Below are 20,604 nucleotides of genomic sequence, written 5' to 3'. Positions count from 1 at the left end.
CATGGATCCCCTTCTTTGGGGGAGGGGGAAAATGTAAGGCCACCTTTATACAGACCTGATGAGGCTGATGTACTGAGAATAAGGTTGTTTTGTTTATATATTTGTATATAGTAGGCATTCTGCTTTAGTGCATGTCACTGAAGATATACATTTGTATTGATAATAGTTATATGTTTTTGATTTGTAGTATTTTCCATAAAATAACACTGATCTGAAATATAACATTTTTTTTCATATTGTTCTTAGGCTAACTGTGATCTTAGAAGACAAATAGATGAACAACAAAAGCTACTTGAAAAATATAAAGAAAGGTTAAACAAATGCATTTCAATGAGCAAGAAACTTCTGATTGAAAAGGTAAGGTGGAACACTGTTTTTTCAGTGTGTGTGGTGGAAAGCACTATAGATAGTTACCTATGGAGTGCCGTTATTAAACTCTCCACCCCATTTTCACTTGCTCGTAACTTTCTGTTTGGGCTGAAACTTTCTACGTTTTTGTTTTCTACGTTCTCAGTCCAGAACTAATTAATTTTAAATTTGAGAAAAATACCCTTCAGCCATTTTTGAAATATGGAAGAGTAGAAAAATGCATTTTTGAACATAAATGTTTGTTTGCTCACTAATAATTCAATCACTGTTGAGCATAAAATATATGACCTTAGCATGTGGCTTTTCCTCTGGGTGACATTCAACCTTTTTGTGAATTTTGGGCAAACTGTTTTAAAATAAATGTACAGGTGATTGAAAAATCACTTCTGAACATGCTCACTGGGGACATTCTTTTTGTGAAAAGCACATAAGAGAGCTAGGAGAATTTCTGCTGTAAATAGATCCACTGCTACCTTCCGTCTTCAGCTTAATATTAAGAGCAGCAAAAGCAGGTACTTACCCCTCTGCCATCCCATTCACCTAAATGAGATATGAACTTCAAATTTAATGCTAACATTCTTAAACACTAGCAATACTGCTTTTCTTAAAAACAACCCCAAGAAGTCAAGGAAAATGAATGGAAAAATTAGTTTAATGCAATGAATACAAGACAAGTCAGGACATTAAGAAAAGAAACTAAATTTTTCCTTAAATCTGCTGCAAGAGACTGCGGAAGAATTCCCACAATGCAGGGTCACCCTGGATGCCTATACTGTCACCATTGCTAGCCCCAGCACCAGGGTATGCTGAGAACAGGATGTAGCAGGCCTGTTGTTCATCATACTAGGGGGAGTGTGGGCTGCTCTGGAGTGTAGAGCATCCCATAGACAGCTCTTGTGCTAGGGACACACCAGCCTGCTGAGCAGCCTTGAATTGTGACAGTGTAAAGGTAGCTCAAATTCCCCCTGCCTTCTTCCCTCATTCTTTGAATTCCATGTAACATTTGCAAGTAAAGTCAAGCTTGGGTTTTCTGGCTCATGTATCATTATGAATAATAGCTAAATTCTGATAATGTATAAGCCAGAAAAAATAACATGTATGGGTTCTGCAGAGGTAATTGGAATATGAGTAGTTGAAACTTATTTCCATCCATCATTCTTTTATCTACTACTCAAAAAAAGACATTAGAGGGAGGGCTGTGTTTTTTGCTAACTTTTAAACACTTTAGAAAAACTGAATGGTAATATTTTGATTTTCTTAGAGCACACAAGAAAAGCTGGCAAGCAGAGAGAAGAGTATGCAAGACAGACTACGCCTCGGGCATTTTACAACAGTTCGACATGGTGCTTCATTTACTGAACAGTGGACAGATGGCTTTGCATTTCAAAATCTTGTGAAGTTAGTCAATGTTATGTTTTTAAAATTCTCAGTAATTGTCAGTTCCCTCCAGTGGATTTTTTTTTTTATTACTAAGAGCTTCTAGGATTGGAGCTGCTTTTCATATGTAGTATTTCACTTTGCTTTTTGAAGTTTCAGAATACAGTACAGAACTCCCTTAATCAACCAACAGAATGTAGAATGCTAAATCCTGTTGTTTTTGAAAGAAGATGATTGGGCCTCTCTTGATTTTAACAAGCCTTAGAACAAGTGTGAATTTACTAACTGAGCAGCATTTCATTAATCATCACAATTGATAGAAAAAGTTGTAAACCTAGATCAGTGATTCTCAAACTGTGGTCCACCGACTACTGGTGGTCAGTGGAACAGTTGATGGTCTGTGGAGGGCTTGCTGGTCACGTGGTGCTGGCTCCACATCCTTCATTATAGCAGCTTCTACAGACATCCAGGCTCTTCATTGCAATGAAGGAGGAGCGAGAAGGAGGAGCAAACCTAGCAGCCGCCACTAGGGGCTGCTGCTAGCATAAGCGGATGGGGGAAAGGAGCCTGTAGCCGCCAGCAGGAAAAGAGCTGCCTCAACAAGGTACTTCAGCAGAGAATGGGGCAGAGAAGGAGCTTGGGGAGATGGGGCAGAGGGTGGAGCTGTGGAGTGGGAGGAAGAAACTAATTCATGACTTCAGATACATGCTTTGAAAAGTAAACTGATTTGACCTTTACATTGTTAAATATTAATGTATTCACTAGAAACTCTAGTTTTCTCAAGAAAGATGTGGGAATGCAAATGGGATTGTGATTGGGTAGGGATTTGGTCTGTGAAGACACTCTTCAGAAATGGGTCCACACTAAATGTTTGAGAACCCCTGACCTAGTTAATATCTAATGATTTAGCTTTTACAGTCTTCCTTATGTGTGTTGTCCACACATACAATAGTTATTTACTGTGTAACCCAACTGATTATTTATTTAGGAAGGTGAGCTCAGCTAAAGTATCTGATTGGTAAACAACCATATTAATATTCTGTATTGACATCTCTGACTTTTTCTTTTCTTTTGGTGTTGGTTGTAAGAGATAGTATCCACTTTGTCAGAATACCATTTGTTTCCAATCTGGAAAATACAGTATGTATGTTACACTTTTGGAAACCTATTACAAAAGAAAATTATACCAACATGTTTCCAAAACTTTGTGAGAATACTCCTACCTAATAGGGAACATTTGATTTCTCTTTAACATACTCTGAAATACTCTTACTCTTCATTTGTACAAAAATGATTACTGACAGAAAAAGTACAACCTTTTCAATTACCCTCCTCTTGCCAAATTGCAAATCTGTAGTGTATTATCCGACAAAGAATACACCAAGAAACAAACATACAAAATAAAATAAAATCATGCAAATTCTTCTTCTGCCCTCCAAAATAAATATTCACATTTACAGTGCCTAGTTAAGAATGCCTCACGAGCTTTTCATTTTTACCGAGAAAAGAGATTGTGGTAATTCAGTGGATTAGAATCCATCGTTGCCATTATTAGAAGCCTGCTTTTTAAAATGTTATTAGCTGTAAAAATATTAATAATTAATGCAATATTTTTGGTTTTACAGGCAGCAAGAATGGGTGAATCAACAAAGGGAAGATATCGAAAGGCAAAGAAAGCTTCTAGCCAAACGAAAACCTCCATCTACGAATAATTCTCAAGCACCATCTGCCAATTCGGAACCAAAACAGAGGAAAAATAAAGCCGTCAATGGGGCAGAAAATGATCCCTTTCTTAGACCCAGTTTACCACAGCTGTAAGTTTACCAATTCAGTCAATCTTTTTCATAGTTTCCTAGGTGTTGTCCATTTTGTTTGCAGCGCAAGTAGTGGCATAACCCCAACAGTTATGCCATATGCCAGAAAGTTAGGGACTTACTCTGTTCTCTCTGATGGCTTGTCTAAATTGAGGAAACTTGCACGAAAATCTATGTAGCTGCAATGTATCATTGCAATCTTGGGTAAATTGCATCAGTCTGTTTTGCCTTGATGCAATGTGTCTACTGGTCTCTAATTAGACATGCCTAATTCTAGTATTCTACACTTGTAATTCCACTGATTTCAGTGGAGTTAGCCTTCTTCTCCTTTCAGTTAAATTGATGTAAAGAAGGCTTTTGGTGACCAATTCAGCTTCGACTGAAGAAGATAATAATCTTTCAATTGGCTTCAAAAGGAGTTGGATACAGCCTGTAGTATCTGAAGGCCTGCATCTAAATTAATAATGCGCTTAAAAAAAGTAAATGATCTTGCATCTTTTCTTCTAATTTAAATACTTTAGTGCTGGTTTAATGGACACCATCAATTTAAGAATTACCCTTCTGTCTGAAAATTTTTTACCTACTATGGAAAGAGATTGAAAAAAAGAAAACTTCGCTTTTTTTCAATTTGTTTACTTTGTTTTTGATTGCACTTCATCATATATACCGTATATTCATTATCACTATCTCCCTGTATAATTTCTCCTCTTTTGTTTGAGTTTTCCATACAACATCAGGAGGGAAGCACATTTTTACAAATGTGATAATGTGGTTATTAAACTACAAAAAGTTGGCCAGCGCACCAGGAGAAGTACTTCAAAGTTCTTTTAAACTCCTATTTTGAAATTGGCTAGATCCCAGGTTGATTGTGACCATTAATCATCAGAAAAATCATTATTTTAAATATTTACAATTACAACAAAATGTTCATCTTTTTCTGATTATCAAATCCAATATCCCCTTCATCTCTGCATCATTTGTTTCTGGCACATTTTGCACATGGTGGCAGAAGAATTGAGACTAAAAGGGGGCTGCAACAGGATTTAGAACTGACAGACCTTTAAGTTAATACTGATTGTGGTTTGTTTCTAAAAGTGATGCTTCTCAGAAAGTTTACTGTAGGAAGGCTGTTCAGAGATGCTAATTTAAAACACAAAAACCCTTACATTTTCATATATAACTTACCACTTAAGAAGTGCTTCTTTCTCATATAAATGCTTCCATCTGTAGCTGTATTCTGACGTTTTCTTTTGAAATACTGCTGGAACTAAAATGGGCTCTTCTCTAGAATATTTGTTTTCAGGGGAACTAGCTATTTCTTCTTGCACAGTTTGTCAATCCCTAACTCTTTGTTCCACTTAAGAAAAAGGAATACATACATTGGGATCTGTAAATCTTGTGTTGTGTTTGTAGAGACTTTAGCATTCTTGTTGTTTTATAAGATCTGCAGGACAGCTCTGTAGTCGCTTTTACTTTCTACCATACAAACAAAGCTTGTGCCAATGTAAATGTTCTATATATTAAAAGCCAAGCAATTGTTACTGTTACTCTTAGCCATGAATATACCTGACCAATGTATTTGGCTAAGTCTTTTTAGTCTATATTCATGTTAAATTTTCTGAGATTTTCTGCTGCTTTAGTAGATGATTAAATAGTAGATGATAAATTTTGCTTCAGTTGCATGTTTCACAAGAGCATTGCATATTTAATTGTACCGTGAATCTCTTTTGTCCAATTTGTTCCAGATTCACAAATAGCTATTCCTGTCCTTCCTTCACAATATTCTCAAATTAATTATATTTACAATTTTCAAATTCACATTTAATTTAGGTTTGATTAAGCAGATTAAATTGAATACAAATTGAGCATTGAAGACTTTTTGACAACTGTATATCCAATAAGTTAATTGCAGTTTGTTTTTTATATTTTAGTAATCGAATGGTAGTTTACACATATTAATCGTGATTGAATCAAGACTAGCTGTGCATTTGTATATGTTAATTTGGTCCTGATATAACTGCTGTTTTATGTATAACACTGCCTGCCTATTTTGTCTTTGTTGAACAATTGTGTGTTATTTGCTGGGGTCCTTTATGCGACCTGGGATCACCAGAACACAAGGGCCTCTCGTGTTCCTTTGCCAGGAGCTTTAGGGGTTTTTCAAACTTTTAATTAGGATTTGTTGTAGTCTTGTTAGTGTGATACCTTTTCTTGTCTGAAAGATACCTACAGTAAAACTGCTGTTCCCCATTAGAGAGCTAGACAGATAACACATGTCCATGTGTTAAAACAATTATTAATTGTGCTTTTCCAGTCTAGTATTCAGTATTCATTTACTCTTTCTGATTTCCATTACTGCATTCATATTGTGCTCATCACTGTGCCCACATCACTCTGAGAATAATGGTTCTAATTAGCCCATAGCCGAAGGGAAGAGGCTTTATTTATACCTAACGGAGGGAAGTACAGAATTGCTGAGATTAATTAACTAAAACAGAGGTACATAAGTACAACATACATGTATGTGATTAGGCATACCTTTACACTGCTATGCTGAAAAAAATGATCTGGTAACAAAGCTTGTCAGCAGAGAGTCCCTCTGGCACCACCTTATTTAGTTTCGACAATGGCGTAGCTTCTTGTGTAGAGAAAAACAAATATTTTTTTAGCTTGGTTAAAAAAAAGTGTGATTGAAACCAGGGTTGAAAACAGCTTTTTGTATATGAACAGTTTTTTAAAACAGTTTTCAAAACCAATAGAAGGTGATGGCTGTGGCTTTGCCAGTGACAGGTCATTTTCCTGATGTAGTTGGATGATTAAAGGAATAACAACTTACCATGTTTGTCTAATGAGTTTGAAAGTGAATCAAAGTATTCATCAAGATGGCAGCTGACCACCTGAAGAAACCCTCAGTGCTTGTGTTTAGATGCAATTGACTAAATGAGCAGCGCAATGTAAACACTATCCTTGTCTGCCAGAGCTCTTAGTAATTTTTGGTGTCCCAAGTGGTTAATGGTTCCATGTGAGATTTCTTTATTACCGAACAAGCAATTTTTTATAATAAGCTCACTTAATTGGCATCAGTTGAAATGTACCTCAACAACTGTTATCTTGAAGTGCACAGATAAACTCCTCAACTCTTTAAAAAAAATCTATCCCAAATTTAATTCTACTTCAAGCGAGGCAATTAAGTGTTTAATGCCAGCCCCCACTGTTTGAATTTCTGGAAGCAGCCATTATGTGCCCATGTATAAAAAATTACAGACCAGTCATTTTAACTTCTGTACCTGGAAAGATAATGGAGCAAATAATTAAGCAATCAATTTGCAAACATCTAGATGATAGTAAGGTGATAAGTAACCGTCACCATGAATTTGTCAAAAACAAATTGTGTCAAACCAGCCTGATAGCTTTCTTTGACAGGATAACAAGCCTTGTGGATAGGGAGGGAAGTGGTAGACATGGTATATCTTGATTTTAGTAAAGCTTTTGATACAGTCCCTCATGACCTTCTCATAAATAAACTAGGGAAATACAACCTAGATGGAGCTACTATAAGGTGGGTGCATAACTGGTTGGAAAATCGTTCTCAGAGAGTAGTTATCAAGTTGTTCAAAGTCATGCTGGAAGGGCATAATGAGTGGGGTCCCTCAGGGATCATTTCTGGGTCTGGTTCTGTTCAGTATCTTCATCAGTGATTTAGATAATGGCATACAGAGTATACTTATAAAGTTTATGGATGACACAAAGCTGGGAGGGTTTGCAAGTGCTTTGGAGGATAAGATTAAAATTCAAAATGATCTGGACAAACTGGAGAAATGGTCTGAAATAGGATGAAATTCAGTAAGGACAAATGCAAAGTATTTCATTTAGGAAGGAACAATTAGTTGCACACACAAAATGGGAAATGACTGCCTAGGAAGGAGTACTGCGGAAAGGGATCTGGGAGTCATAGGGGACCACAAGCTAAATATGAGTCAACAGTGTAATGCTGTTGCAAAAAAAGTGAACACCATTCTGGGATATATTAGCAGGAGTATTGTAAGCAAGACCAAACAAAAAAAAAAAAAGTAGTAATTCTTCTGCTCTGCTCTGATTAGGCCTCAACTGGAATAACATTTCAGGAAGGATGTGGACAAATGGGAGAGAGACCAGAGAAGAGCAACAAAAATGATTAAAGGTCTGGAAAACATGACCTATGAGGGGAGATTGAAAAAATTGGGTCATTACAAAAACTAATTTTACCATACTAATTTTCCCCTACTGTTACTCACAGCTTCTTATCAACTGTTTTAAATGGGCCACCCTCGTTACCACTACAAAAGTGATTTTTCCTCCCTTGGTATTCTACTGTTAATTCAATTGTTTTGTTAGACTGACCCCCCCACTTGGTGTATGTGTGTTTGTGTGTGTACACACACACACACACGTATATATGTATGTGTGTGTATATGTATGTGTTTGTGTGTGTGTGTGTATACACAAGTGCAGGGGACTGGACTAGATGACCTCTCAAGGTCCCTTCCAGTTCTATGATTCTGTGTTCTTCAAGTAAGTAATAAATTATTGCTTTTAGAAAGAACAATTTTGGTTTACATAGTGACTTCCTCCCTTCACTTTTCAGCTTTAGCTGTTTTGGTGCTGGTGATTTCCTAACCAGAGGCAGGCAGCCCCTGGGCCAGCAGCAGCAATCTGGGTGTGTGGGAGGAGGCTACGGACAGGAGGTTGGGGGGCACTTACCGTGTGGTGGGAGGCTCTCATTGGCATGACCCTGGAGTGCCTAGGTGACTGGGGGGGAGGCGCTCCGTACTGCCTGCCCCTGCAGCTCCCATTGGCTGTGGTTCCCGGCCAATGGGAACTGTAGCAGCCAGCGCTTGTACTTCTCTACCAGCTAGGAGCCGCAGGGATGCAGAGCCAGGTAAGGAGCCCCTGCCAGCCCCGGGCCACCTACCCCAGCACCTGCAGGAACTCCGGACCACCCGCGCCTCTTTCCCATCCCCTTTCCCTCCCCCCACTCATTTTTAGTCACAGGTATTTTTGGTAAAAGTCATGGATGGGTCACAGGCCATGAATTTTTGTTTACTGCCAGTGACCTGTCCATGACTTACTAAAAATACCTGTGACTAAAACATAGCCTTAATTATGTTGCATCACAATTTCTGTTTTAACTCTTTGTCTTCAGTCATTCACTTCTGACATTTTCAGGTTTTAGCTGAAATTTTCCATGATAGGTCTGTGCCTGATGATTATTTTTGATAAGAGAAAAATCACTGAGCTGTTCTTGCATGAGAGGAGAATCAAGAGAAATATATCAGTCAAATAGGGGTACTCCTCAGTATTTTTGTCAAGAGTTTTGAAATCTATCTATGAAAGAGACTATCTAAATTATGTGGCCCATCTAACAAATAGAAAAACTAAACCTGAAAATTTGGGTGACTTGCGTGGGCAGTACAATGATGTAGTGGCCTATAAACCAAAAAAAACTGACACCAGGTACATTGTTAGAACTTAACATGTGATAAATAGGAGTAATATTGCTATTAAAGTTTCTATAAACTAATATGTGAGGGGTAGCACACTTTAATGTTCAAATAAGGAATAATTAACCTACTTCTAGCAAGTCACCATTTTTGAATCCAGGTGGGAACGAGGTTTGTCTCTTCACCAGTAATCTAACACAAATTAAACTAATTGTGCGTACAGTAAAATTTAGCATTTCATAAGCTTCTCTGAAAAATTGTCAACAGTTTTAAATTGCTTATGCATTATGCAGCGCCTCTAACCACATTAGATTTGTAAATAAAATACACTGTAAGAAAAAAAGTTGTTTACTGGGCATAGTGTGAAAGGATGGAGAGAGTCTGGCTTGAAATGGTAATATATTTTCAGGGTGACCTCAGCATATTCATACTTGTGAGTTGTGCCTCTCAGGGGTTACTGAGCTTCAGGAATATCCTGTAAAGCAGTGCCTATTGGAGCTATACAAACTTCCTATCCTGGCTCTGCATGTAGGTACCCAAGATTATGAAAGGACCAGGTTTCCTAAACTGCCTTAGTTCCTTCCTTTTTTCAGCTAGCTGTGGCTGAAGGACTTTCACTCAGTGCCCAGAGTGATTTCTGGAGGGTTTGATATAAAACTTATGTTTCCAGTGATTAGTTTGTGTTTGTGCCTTTATTCTAGATCAGGGGGTCCTCTAACTTTTATTGTGGCCTCCAAGTACTTTCACTACCTAAATCTGCTGAGCATTGTGTCTCTCCATGTTTCTAGAAGTAGACATGCAAACCAATAGTTTGTTCTTGCCATGATGTGTGTAGGGTCATCATATCTTGACTCCTTTGGGCAGCCGAGGCTCTTTGCCTTTCTACTCAAGGAAACCTAACAAATCCAGTCCATGTATCAGACACTGGACATGGACCTTGAGGAGAAATCTCAGTCAGGGCCTTTCTTCTGTGAGTGTCTGGCTCAGCCTTGGTGCTGTCTTGTGCAGCTGGCAGGTTCATCGTGACAGTTCTTGGAACTGGAGTGGTTGGTTTGTCCAGGGCTCATGTTCTCACTTGTGCTCACTTCTCTGGCCTATTGGGACAAGCCATTTGAGGCTCCATTCATTTGCTCTCCATTTAGCATGTGGGCTATATGACCTTAATGACAAAAGGATATCCTCTCCCTTGTGGGTTTGAAGAAGGTCAGACATAAAACCTATTGCTAGTCACCCATCTGCTGCTCCCAGACAGCTAAGGTTTTTGTCTTCACTGCCACTTCCTCTGCTGCCCACACCAGTATCTGTAAAATTGTCCCCTCGGTTGGTGTGCATAACTGCCTTTCATCCAACAAAGAAGAAGTTGTCGGGCACTTTGAAACAACATTGTCTTAAAAGGAAGGATTGCTTCTTCCTCAAATTTTCCTGGGGACGTGGCCACGTCCTTGTTTGTTTTGCCCCCTGATATCAGCCGGTTTCACGAGATGTTAGAACGTATGACTGAAGCTCTGAAATTCAGATGTCCGTAGATAGCCTTTTTAACTGTTCGAATGAAATCCAGCAGTACTAAGAGAAAGAGGGTCTTGCTACATTAATAATGAACTACTGGACCCTGCTAAAGACATCTGGTTGATTCCAATGTCAATCCCAGCCATATTTAAAAAAAGGCAGTGACAATAAGGAATTCCAGTATTTCTGTACCTATATTGGCTCATTAGTGGTGTCAGTAGTAATTGAAAGGTTGACAAAAATCCAAGATAATTCTTACCTTTCTACTGGGTAAGGACACCAAAAAGCTTGACTTTTGGTGAGAGATGTTTAGTAAATTTCTCTGGGGATCTGTGTGGCTAGGTACCAATTGCATCTTTGGGAAGAGATGTGTCTTCTCATTGACCACCTTTCTGACAAGTAGAAAAATGCTCTAAGATGGTGACTGAAAAGTGTTCAGCGTCCTAGCATGTCTTACAGGCATGACATGTCAGATGCTTTGATTTTTATGGTGGCATTAGTTGTTTTTCCTCAGTACTCCTACGTTATTCTGAGGCTCAGATCTGTGGAGACCTACTCCTATTTGATGGGGAGAGCCCTTTCAATTTTAAGATGAACGAGGTGCTTCAAAGAATAGAAGACTCCGAAGTATAACAGCAGTAAGTCTCGGGAAGTCCTTCCATCAGTCTTGAAGAGGGAGAACTCTTTTTGGTATTAGAGACCTTACATGACATTCTGAAATTCCGGCCTCACTTCTGGAAGGTGCAGACTTTGCAGTATCAGAAGAAACCGTGGAAAGTATGTCAGGCAGTGAGCTGATTAATCTTCTTCCACTCATTTTGTCATCTTTGGGATCAAGCCTTCAGATTTGACACATTGAATGAGAACTGAGAGGTGGTTTTAACTTTGGTTTTTCTCCATTTCCCCTTCTTTTGGGGATCTGTTTAGTCTGTTTCCTTGCAGTTTTGAGTGGAATTACTACAGCTCACTGGATATTTGAGGTTGTTCAACTTGGATGCATGATGCAGTTCCGCTCCATGCTACTTCCTAACTACCTTCCCTAATTTCTATGATTGGAGACAATGATCTGGAAATCCTGAGTCTTAAACTAGATTCTTTCAAACTGTCTATGGATTCCTTTGTGGTAGTGCACTGAGTGACATATTTTGAGAACCAAGTACTGAGGCAATTGCTAAGATTTTGGGATGGGAGATGGTTAAGGAGAAGATCTCGTACCAAGTAGTGGTCTCCTGAATGGGAAGTGGTCCTAGCATAAACAATTAATGTTTCAGAGTACCAGATAGATTTCTATAAATAATGGAATGACATATTATTTTAAAAAAAAAAATCCAGATACAATTTTAAATGTGATCTTGTGTTGGTAGTTATAAATGGTAAATAAAGAATGCTATTTACTGTTGTTTGACAAATACATTAAAATATGAATATTTCTGTATCTTTTATAAGATAGTAAAATCTATAACTGTATATTATTATTTTTGCAGGTTGACTCTAGCAGAATATCATGAACAGGAAGAAATTTTCAAACTTAGATTAGGACATCTTAAAAAGGTATGTGTAGTCATTTGCTCTGTGATTTTTGCTGCTATGCATCGAAGTGCAAAAACTAATACTGTCACAGTGTAAAAAGAGCTTGTTAGAGCTGTCTTACAAAATTGATTACCAGTAAGCAATGAAGAGTTCTGTATATGCTGAATAATGACTTTATTCCTTCCTGTTCCCTAATGTGGCATATTCTCGAGTATTGGAGAGACAGCATGCTTAGCTTCATGAGGTACTGAGTACATTGTATCAGTCTGCACTGACCTCTTGGATCAATGCAAATAATGAAGCAAGCAATTTACAAACACCTAGAAGATAATAAGGTGATAAATAACAGTCAGCATGGATTTGTCAAGAACAAATCATGTCAAACCAACCTGATAGCTTTCTTTGACAGGGTAACATGCCTTGGGGGTGGGGGGGGAAGTGGAAGATGTGGTGTATCTTGACTTCAGTAAGGCTTTTGATGCTGTCTTGCATTACCTTCTCATAAACAAACTAGGGAAATACAACCTAGATGGAGCTACTATATGGTGGATGCGTAACTGGTTGGAAAATCATTCCCAGAAAGTAGTTATAAGTGGTTCACAGTCATGTTGGAAGGACATAATGAGTGGGGTCCTGCAGGGATTGGTTCTAGGTCCAGTTCTGTTCAATATCTTCATAAATAATTTAGATAATGGCATATAGAGTACACTTACAAAGTTTGTGGACGATACGAAGCTGGGAGGGGTTGCAAGTGCTTTGGAGGATAGGATTAAAATTCAAAATGATCTGGAGAAATGGTGTGAAGTAAATGGGATGATATTCAATAAGGACAAATGGAAAGTACTCCACTTAAGGAGGAACAATGAGTTACACACACATGAAATGGGAAGTGACTGCCTAGGATGGAGTACTGCGGAAAGGGATCTGGGGGTCAGAGTGGATCACAAGCTAAATATGAGTCAACAGTGTAATGCTGTTGCAAAAAAAGCAAGCATCGTTCTGGGATGTATTAGCAGGAGTATTGTAAGAAAGACACAAGAAGTAATTCTTCCGCTCTACTCTGTGCTGATTAGGTCTCAATTGGAGTATTGTGTCCAGTTCTGGAAAGATGTGGACAAGTTGGAGAAAGTCCAGAGAAGAGCAACAAAAATGACAAAAGGTCTAGAAAACATGACCGATGAGGGAGGTTGAAAAAATTGGGTTTGTGCAGTCTGAAGAAGAGAAGACTGAGAGGAGACATGATAATAGTTTTCAAGTACATAAAAGGTTGTTACAAGGAGGAGGGAGAAGTATTTTTCTTCTTAACCTCTGAGGATAGGACAAGAAGCAAGGGGCTGAAATTGCAGCAAGGGTGGTTTAGGTTGGACATTGGGAAAAACTTTCTAAGTGTCAGAGTTGTTAAGCACTGGAATAAATTGCCTGGGGAAGTTGTGGAATCTCCATCATTGGGGATTTTTAAGAGCAGGTTGGACAAACACGTATCAGGGATGGTCTAGATAATACTTAGTCCTGCCTTGAGTGCCGGGGACTGGTCTAGATGACCTCTCGAGGTCCCTTCCAGTTCTATGATTCTATAATGTAGGGATATTATTGTTTTCTGGTCACTGAGTGAAGGAAGGTTGACTCAATGGGTAGAGCTTATCAAATGAGACTGGTACGGACAGGGCAACTTTTAATCTTTGTTTGGCATTAATGGTATTTGCTGCATATACGTTTTATCAGCTATGTAACAATACATTAAATATGAAATATCAAAATATACGAAATACTACTGTTATCTTTCTGTAGGCCCCACAGATGAGGTCATTGGGAGTTGAGGGGACTCAGCTTCCTGCTGTAAGATGCTCCATACCTCATTGTCCCTTCCACTAAATCACATTTCTGATCTCTGCTTAGGAAAAGGGCATATTACTCCAGTTCTTAGCTTCAATGCAAGATGCAGTGAATAAGGCTACAATTCCCTCATGGGTATTTTTAGTAAAAATCAGGGACAGGTTGCGGGCAATAAACACAGTTTCACAGAAGCCTACGACTTGTCCCTGACTTTTACTAAAAATACCCCGGAGGGGGGAGCGGGGAAGGACAACAAACAGAGCACTGCTTTGGCTTGTAGCTACTTCAGCCCCCTGCTGCAGCTCCAGCCCCAGGGGGGTTAACCCAAACCCAGCCGCTGCTCCAGCGGCCCTGGAGACTGCTACTGATCAGTTGTTTTGGCACCATTCCCCCCAGCTGTTCCCAGTGTGTTTTCCTCGGGGCTGACAGCTGCTCCAGCCTTGCCCCAGAAGAAGTCACAGAAGTCCTGGAAAGTCATGGAATCTGTGACCTCTGTGACAGAATCGTAGCCCTAGCAAAGAATGTTATACACATACTACAATTAGAATGGTTAATGTGAAAAAATTAGAATGGAAATAGCAAGATAGTTGGTAACCAGGCAGTGTTCTATTTGTGCAACTAAAATTTCTTGTCTCTCCCCTCTGGCTGTCTTTGTGTCCAGAATTGCCACGTTTCAGCCTGAAGGAAGATTAAGAATTTCTCTTTTGTTTAAAAATGTTTAGGCCCAGATTATGCTAACTGATTTGGTGTTACGATGCTTTGTGTGCTCTAGTGTCACACCTCTGAATGTTACAATCTGTCAAGTTTGTATTGTGTACAGAGGAAACAATGCTGTGGAAGTAAATATTTTGTGTTGGCAATATCCTGTCCATAATTCCAGGTGCGCTGATATGCTTTATTCTTGTTATGAACTTCCTCTGTTAGAATAATTCATGAATTCAGCCGTTCCTTTAACAATGTGTTTTAAAGTAAAAATGAAAATTGATTTAAGGTCAAATATCTTTGCTGAATATCTTGACTAACCAAGTTGTCAGGGGCATTCAGCACAGAAATAAGTTTTACAAACCATTTATTTTCAATTGTATTTATCATTTGAAAATGGAAATGATATCTGTCATATTGTGACTAAAGTTGAAGCTCTCTGTGAATCCTCATGATACTTTTTGACTCAGTAAAGATCTGAGAATGCTGTAACATTCTGTAACATAAATACCATGGATAAACTAGGTTGCAATGACAGTTTTGATATTTATGTCACATTCTGGAATAGCTTCAATCAGCCAGGAAATGCAAAGAGGGTGTCACAAAGGAAGGAAAGGGGTTTTTTAAAATGTTAAAATACATATCCCCTTTGAAAATTCCCATATAATTTGATTAGTGGAGGCATTAAACACAAAAACTCAGGCTTAGTTATTATTCTTTCCTCCTTGGCAGAGTACCATTAATGGTCTCTCTGATCTGGGTGTCTGATCTACATTTTCCAATATCACTGTTTTTTTGACATTCATTTGTGTCTTGGCATGGTGACTTTTTTATTTGTTTCTTAAACATTTTTCTTGAAAAATAGAAGAAAATATATTTAGTTTTAATTAATCAGCATAAATGTATTTGACTCTGTTCTTGTGGTTAAAAAGCAAATTGGAAGCACTTACTGTTCTTGGAGCAGGCATGTTTTCAGACTTCATTCTGGGGAGGAAATGCTTTTTGTCAGTCAGTGACTCAGCAACAGTTGAGTAGTTTTAGATAGATTGTTTAAAAAGCATTTAAGGCCCCACTGCTACAAAGGTTTACACACATGCCTAACTTTACTCATGTGAGCAGTTCCTTTGTTAAACAGAGGGACCATTCAAATGGGAAAAGCTAAGCATATGCTTAAAAATTACAAACCATTTTACTTGTAAATAATTCTGTGTTTCGTTTTAGAATCGAGTAATATACCTGGTCTGGTAGTTTGAAGCTAATGCAGCAACACAGGAGAACTAAAATGAAAGTTTAAATCCAATGTATATGTGTCTACTGATCGTTTTCCTTGCAGGTAGACATTTTGAAGTTTCACTAAAATTTCTCCATTTACTTCCTATTAAAATTAATTGTAAGTCAAGGATATCGTCAAAATCACCGAAGTGGAACTTCCAGTTTAAAACAAAAAAAAAAAGTAGATTTTCAGATTTTATTTTTCACACCAAACTCAAGGTTTCTAGACTTTTCTTTGCATTGATTTTATATATACATTATTATATTTACATTTTGTACATTTGAATTCTATATATAAGCAAATATATGTCCATGTTCACTAATGGCTCAGTTTAAAAATACAGCTAAATTAATCAGTGGCAGAATAAGTGTGTGTGTGTGTCTGTCTGTAAAAAGTAATATTAGAAAAATATTTATTTGTAACTCTATAATGTGCTAGATGTCCTTTTTTAGAAAAAAAATCAGTCTCCTTTTTGCTTTTCATTTTATCTTCACTTTTATTGGTTCTTCTTATCTCCTAGTGTTCCCTAGATATGTGTTTCTCTGCCGCCGTAACTCTTCCTTATTTCCATCTGCATGCCTTCTCCATCTGGTTCTTTGCTGCCTGGTCCTCCTTCCCTTCACTCTCTAAATGCTTTCATGTTGCTCCTTTCTTTGCTGGGTGTGGTGCTTACAAATGGTCCTCTTGTTTCCCAGCTCCTCAAGAAATGTCTCTCCTGCTAGATCCTAATGGCTCTTGTTCTTATGTTTTTACATAGCTGGTTCTTCCTTGTTTACAGGTATTCAAAACCTTAGTGTCTGAAGTAACATCTGGAAACTGTGAGACCAGCCAATTCTCTTTGGACTAACACTGGTCTAATGAACCACATTTTGAGAACCACTGAATTGCATAATATATGAACAGAACTCCAAAAGAGGCAAACAGGATCCCCCCTCCCCGTAGTCTCTGAGAATAACACTGGCAAGAAGAGACAAATAGGGTTTTTTTAAGAATGGGTGTGTGTCAAATTCTTAATAGAAGACTAATGGCTTATGAGAAGCTGCATATCATTTCAGGATATTCACCTGAGAGCTGCCAGGGTGAAGCTAAATATGAAAAAAATGGCTTGTTAACATACAAACAGGAAAATGCAAATAGTATTGTATACTAGGAAAAACCAATACTCCACTTAGTTTTGCCAGCAGAAGAGGTACCTTGCACTAGTCCAACTGCTGAAAATTGGGGATTTGGTCCTTCTTATCATTGAAAATTTATCTTGCAGATAGTTTTTTGTCCTGTCTGTGATGGGGAGGGATCCTTGATTCCATTGGCAGTCTTTTGATTGATCTGTATCTTAAGACTGTTGGAGATATATTCATTTAATTTATATTCCAGATAGCAACAACATAGAGTTGAGTCAATTATGCAGTATAGGTAACACTTCTTTCCTAGGGGGTAATTTTTCTAAGCGGGTATCATCTTAGAGTAATTCCATAATTACTTGCTTTTGTGTATGGATTGATTTCCAGTCCGTTTTGTAATTATAAAGGTTAACCAAAGAGGCAGTTATTCTAGAAGTAAGGTATTATCCATTCTTTCTAAATTACGTTCCAATTAATTTAAACTTTCTAAGCAGAACTATCTAGACTGGAAACCTAACAAACAGTACAGGGAAAATATGAAAACATTGTCTCTGACGTTTTCTGTTGAACAAGCGTAGATCAATTTACCAATAAATTTATTCTAATGTTTCACATTATAAGCTTGTAGTTGCAAAGAGAGGTATTCTGTTCCCTTCGTGGGTCATTCCACTGAGGCAAGGCTGTCAACTCTCCCCCCAGTTCATGCAAGTCTAATTCTGTGGAAACAATGGTGCTCAGTAATCTGGCAGAATCACACGTTGTATTGTCACAATTATGAAGTGATATTCACCCAAGAATTCTGAAGGAACTCAAATGTGAAATTGCAGAATTACTAACTGTAATCTGTAACCTACCGTTTAAATCAGCTTCTGTACCAAATGACTGGAAGATAGCTAAATGTGACGCAAATTTTTAAAAAGGGCTCCAGAGGTGATCCGGACAATTCCAGGCCAGTAAGCCTGACTTCAGTACCAGGCAAACTGGTTGAAACTATAGTAAAGAACAAAATTGTCAGACACATAGATGAACATAATTTGTTGGGGAAGAGTCAACATGGTTTTTATAAAGGGAAAGTATGCCTCACCAATATGCTAGAATTCTTTTAGAGGGTCAACAAGCATGTGGACAAGGGGATCCAGTGGATATAGTGTACTTAGATTTTCAGAAAGCCTTTGACAAGGTCTCTCACCAAAGGCTCTTAAGCAAAGTAAGCTGTCATGGGATAAGAGGGAAGGTCCTCTCATGGACTGGTAGCTGGTTAAAAGATAGGAAACAAAGTGTAGGAATAAATGGTCAGTTTTCAGACTGGAGAGAGGTAAATAGTGGTGATCCCCAGTGGTATATACTGGGACCAGTCCTATTCAGCATTCATAAATGATCTGGAAAAAGGGGTAAACAGTGAGGTGGGGAAATTTTCAGATAATACAAAACTACTCAAGACAGTTAAGACCCAGGCAGACTGCAAAGAGCTACAAAAGGATCTCTCAAAACTCGGTGACTGGGCAACAAAATGGCAGATGAAATGCAATGTTGATAAATGCAAAGTAATGCACATTGGAAAACATCCCGACTATACATATAAAATGATGGGGTCTAAATTAGCTGTTACCACTCAAGAAAGAGATCTTGGAGTCATTGTGGTTAGGTCTCTGAAAACATCCACTCAATGTGCAGCGGCAGTCAAAAAAGCGAGCAGAATGTTGGGAATCATTAAGAAAGGAATAGATAATAAGACAAAAAGTATCATGTGTCCTCTATATAAATCCATGGTACACCCACATCTTGAATACTGTGTACAGATGTGGTCGCCCCATCTCAAAAAAGATATATTGGGTTTGGAAAAGGTTCAGAAAAGGGCAACGAAATGATTAGGGGTATGGAGTGGCTTCCGTATGAGGAGAGATTAGTAAGACTGGGACTTTTCAGCTTGGAAAAGAGACGACTAAGGGGGGATATGATAGAGGTCTATAAAATCATGACTTGTGTGGAGAAAGTAAAAAAGGAGGTGTTAATAGGGGTCACCAAATGAAATTCATAGGCAGCAGGTTTAAAACAAACAAAAGGAAATATTTCTTCACACAATGCACAGTCAACCTGTGGAACTCTTTGCCAGAGGATATTGTGAAGGCCAAGACTGTTATAGGGTTCAAAAAAGAACTAGAAAATTCATGGAGGATAGATCCATCGATGGTTATTAGCCAGGATGGGCAGGGATGGTGTCCCTAGCCTCTGTTTGCCAGAAGTTGGGAATGAGCGACAGCGAATGGATCACTTGATGATTACCTGTTCATTCCCTCTGGGACACCTGGCATTGGCCACTGTTGGAAGACAGGACACTGGCTAGATGGACCTTTGGTCTGTATGGCTTATGAACACAGTATGTCAGTGGTTCTCAAACTTTTGTACTGGTGACTCCTTTCACATAGCAAGCCTCTGAGTGTGACCCCCCCCCTATAAATTAAAAATACATTTTTATATATTTAACACCATTATAAATGCTGGAGGAAACTCAGGGTTTGGGGTGGAGGATGACCACCTCCACCCCTCCCCCCCCCCCCCCAGCCCCCGCCCATGTAATAACCTCATTACCTCCTGAGGGGTCCCGACCCCCAGTTTGAAAACCCCTGCAGTATGTCAGTAGATAAAATATAATGTAGACACTGTGCTAAATAACTGTAATGAACATTTCACAATCTTAAAGAAAAAAAAATTGTAGGCTGGTACTTTTAATGTCCCATGTTCACCTATTTTTTGAAAATGAATAGTTCATTATCTGCCAGTATTGATTTCCAGGTTTTATGATGATCATTCTCTATTAACATAAACAGGATTTCAGATATCATTTCCCTGTTCTTTTGAGGAGTCCCATTTTAAAAGCACTTCTTACTGCTGCTCAGAAATTCTCAAAATCCTTGACTCCCAGTTTGGCTGTGTTAAATATAACAGCTTTGTTCATACCCAACTCTCGTGCTAGAAATTACAACATGTGTGAAAGATGGAGTAGAGTGCATACCAGTGTGATTTTTGTTTTCATTTTAGGACAAAAATGTAAAAATACTGAATATTTTTTGAATCTACATTTTTTTGAAAGTAGTAATAAAGTTCTAAACTTTCTGTTCACAGTGCTTATTCTGAAATAGTTTAGAAATGCCTTAATCTGAGATGTTTCAGAGGAGCAGCCGTGTTAGTCTGTATTCGCAAAAAGAAAAGGAGTACTTGTGGCACCTTAAAAATAAATTTGTTAGTCTCTAAGGTGCCACAAGTACTCCTTTTCTTAATCTGAGATGTGTGCAAAATACTACTGGATGGGAACACTTAGAAAGCTAATAAAGAGTGTATTCCATTGACAGCGCAGTAGTCATAGTAATAAGATGATGATGCTGGTGGAATGACTTTATATTTCAGTTAAATTTTAAACTTGTTAAACTCATTTTCTACTTGTAGGAAGCATATTTACTGACGCTAGAACATCAATTATTAATATCTGTCTTTCTGCAAGTAAGCATCATTAAATTGTGTACTTGTACTATGGGATATAAATCAGTGATACTCAAGAGAGCCACAATAGTGTGAATTCATTGTAACGTGTGTGTGTGTGT

The 20,604-nt window shown here is 38.2% G+C and overlaps 1 protein-coding gene across 1 annotated transcript in view; it reads left to right on the top strand.

The window, feature by feature from the left end:
• Positions 1 to 20,604, top strand: part of TLK1 (tousled like kinase 1) — a 132,682-nt gene that overhangs the window by 78,915 nt on the left and 33,163 nt on the right. Inside the window, 4 exon segments of the mRNA XM_037912070.2 lie at positions 247 to 357; positions 1,631 to 1,767; positions 3,372 to 3,560; positions 12,031 to 12,097. Of these exon segments, the coding sequence (XP_037767998.1) occupies positions 247 to 357; positions 1,631 to 1,767; positions 3,372 to 3,560; positions 12,031 to 12,097 (504 nt within the window).

This window comes from Chelonia mydas, chromosome 11 (assembly GCF_015237465.2).
Source record: "Chelonia mydas isolate rCheMyd1 chromosome 11, rCheMyd1.pri.v2, whole genome shotgun sequence".
In the NCBI taxonomy this organism is placed as follows: Eukaryota; Metazoa; Chordata; order Testudines; family Cheloniidae; genus Chelonia; species Chelonia mydas.
Note: the sequence above shows the minus strand (reverse complement) of the source record. Positions and strands in the feature narration are given on the sequence as shown.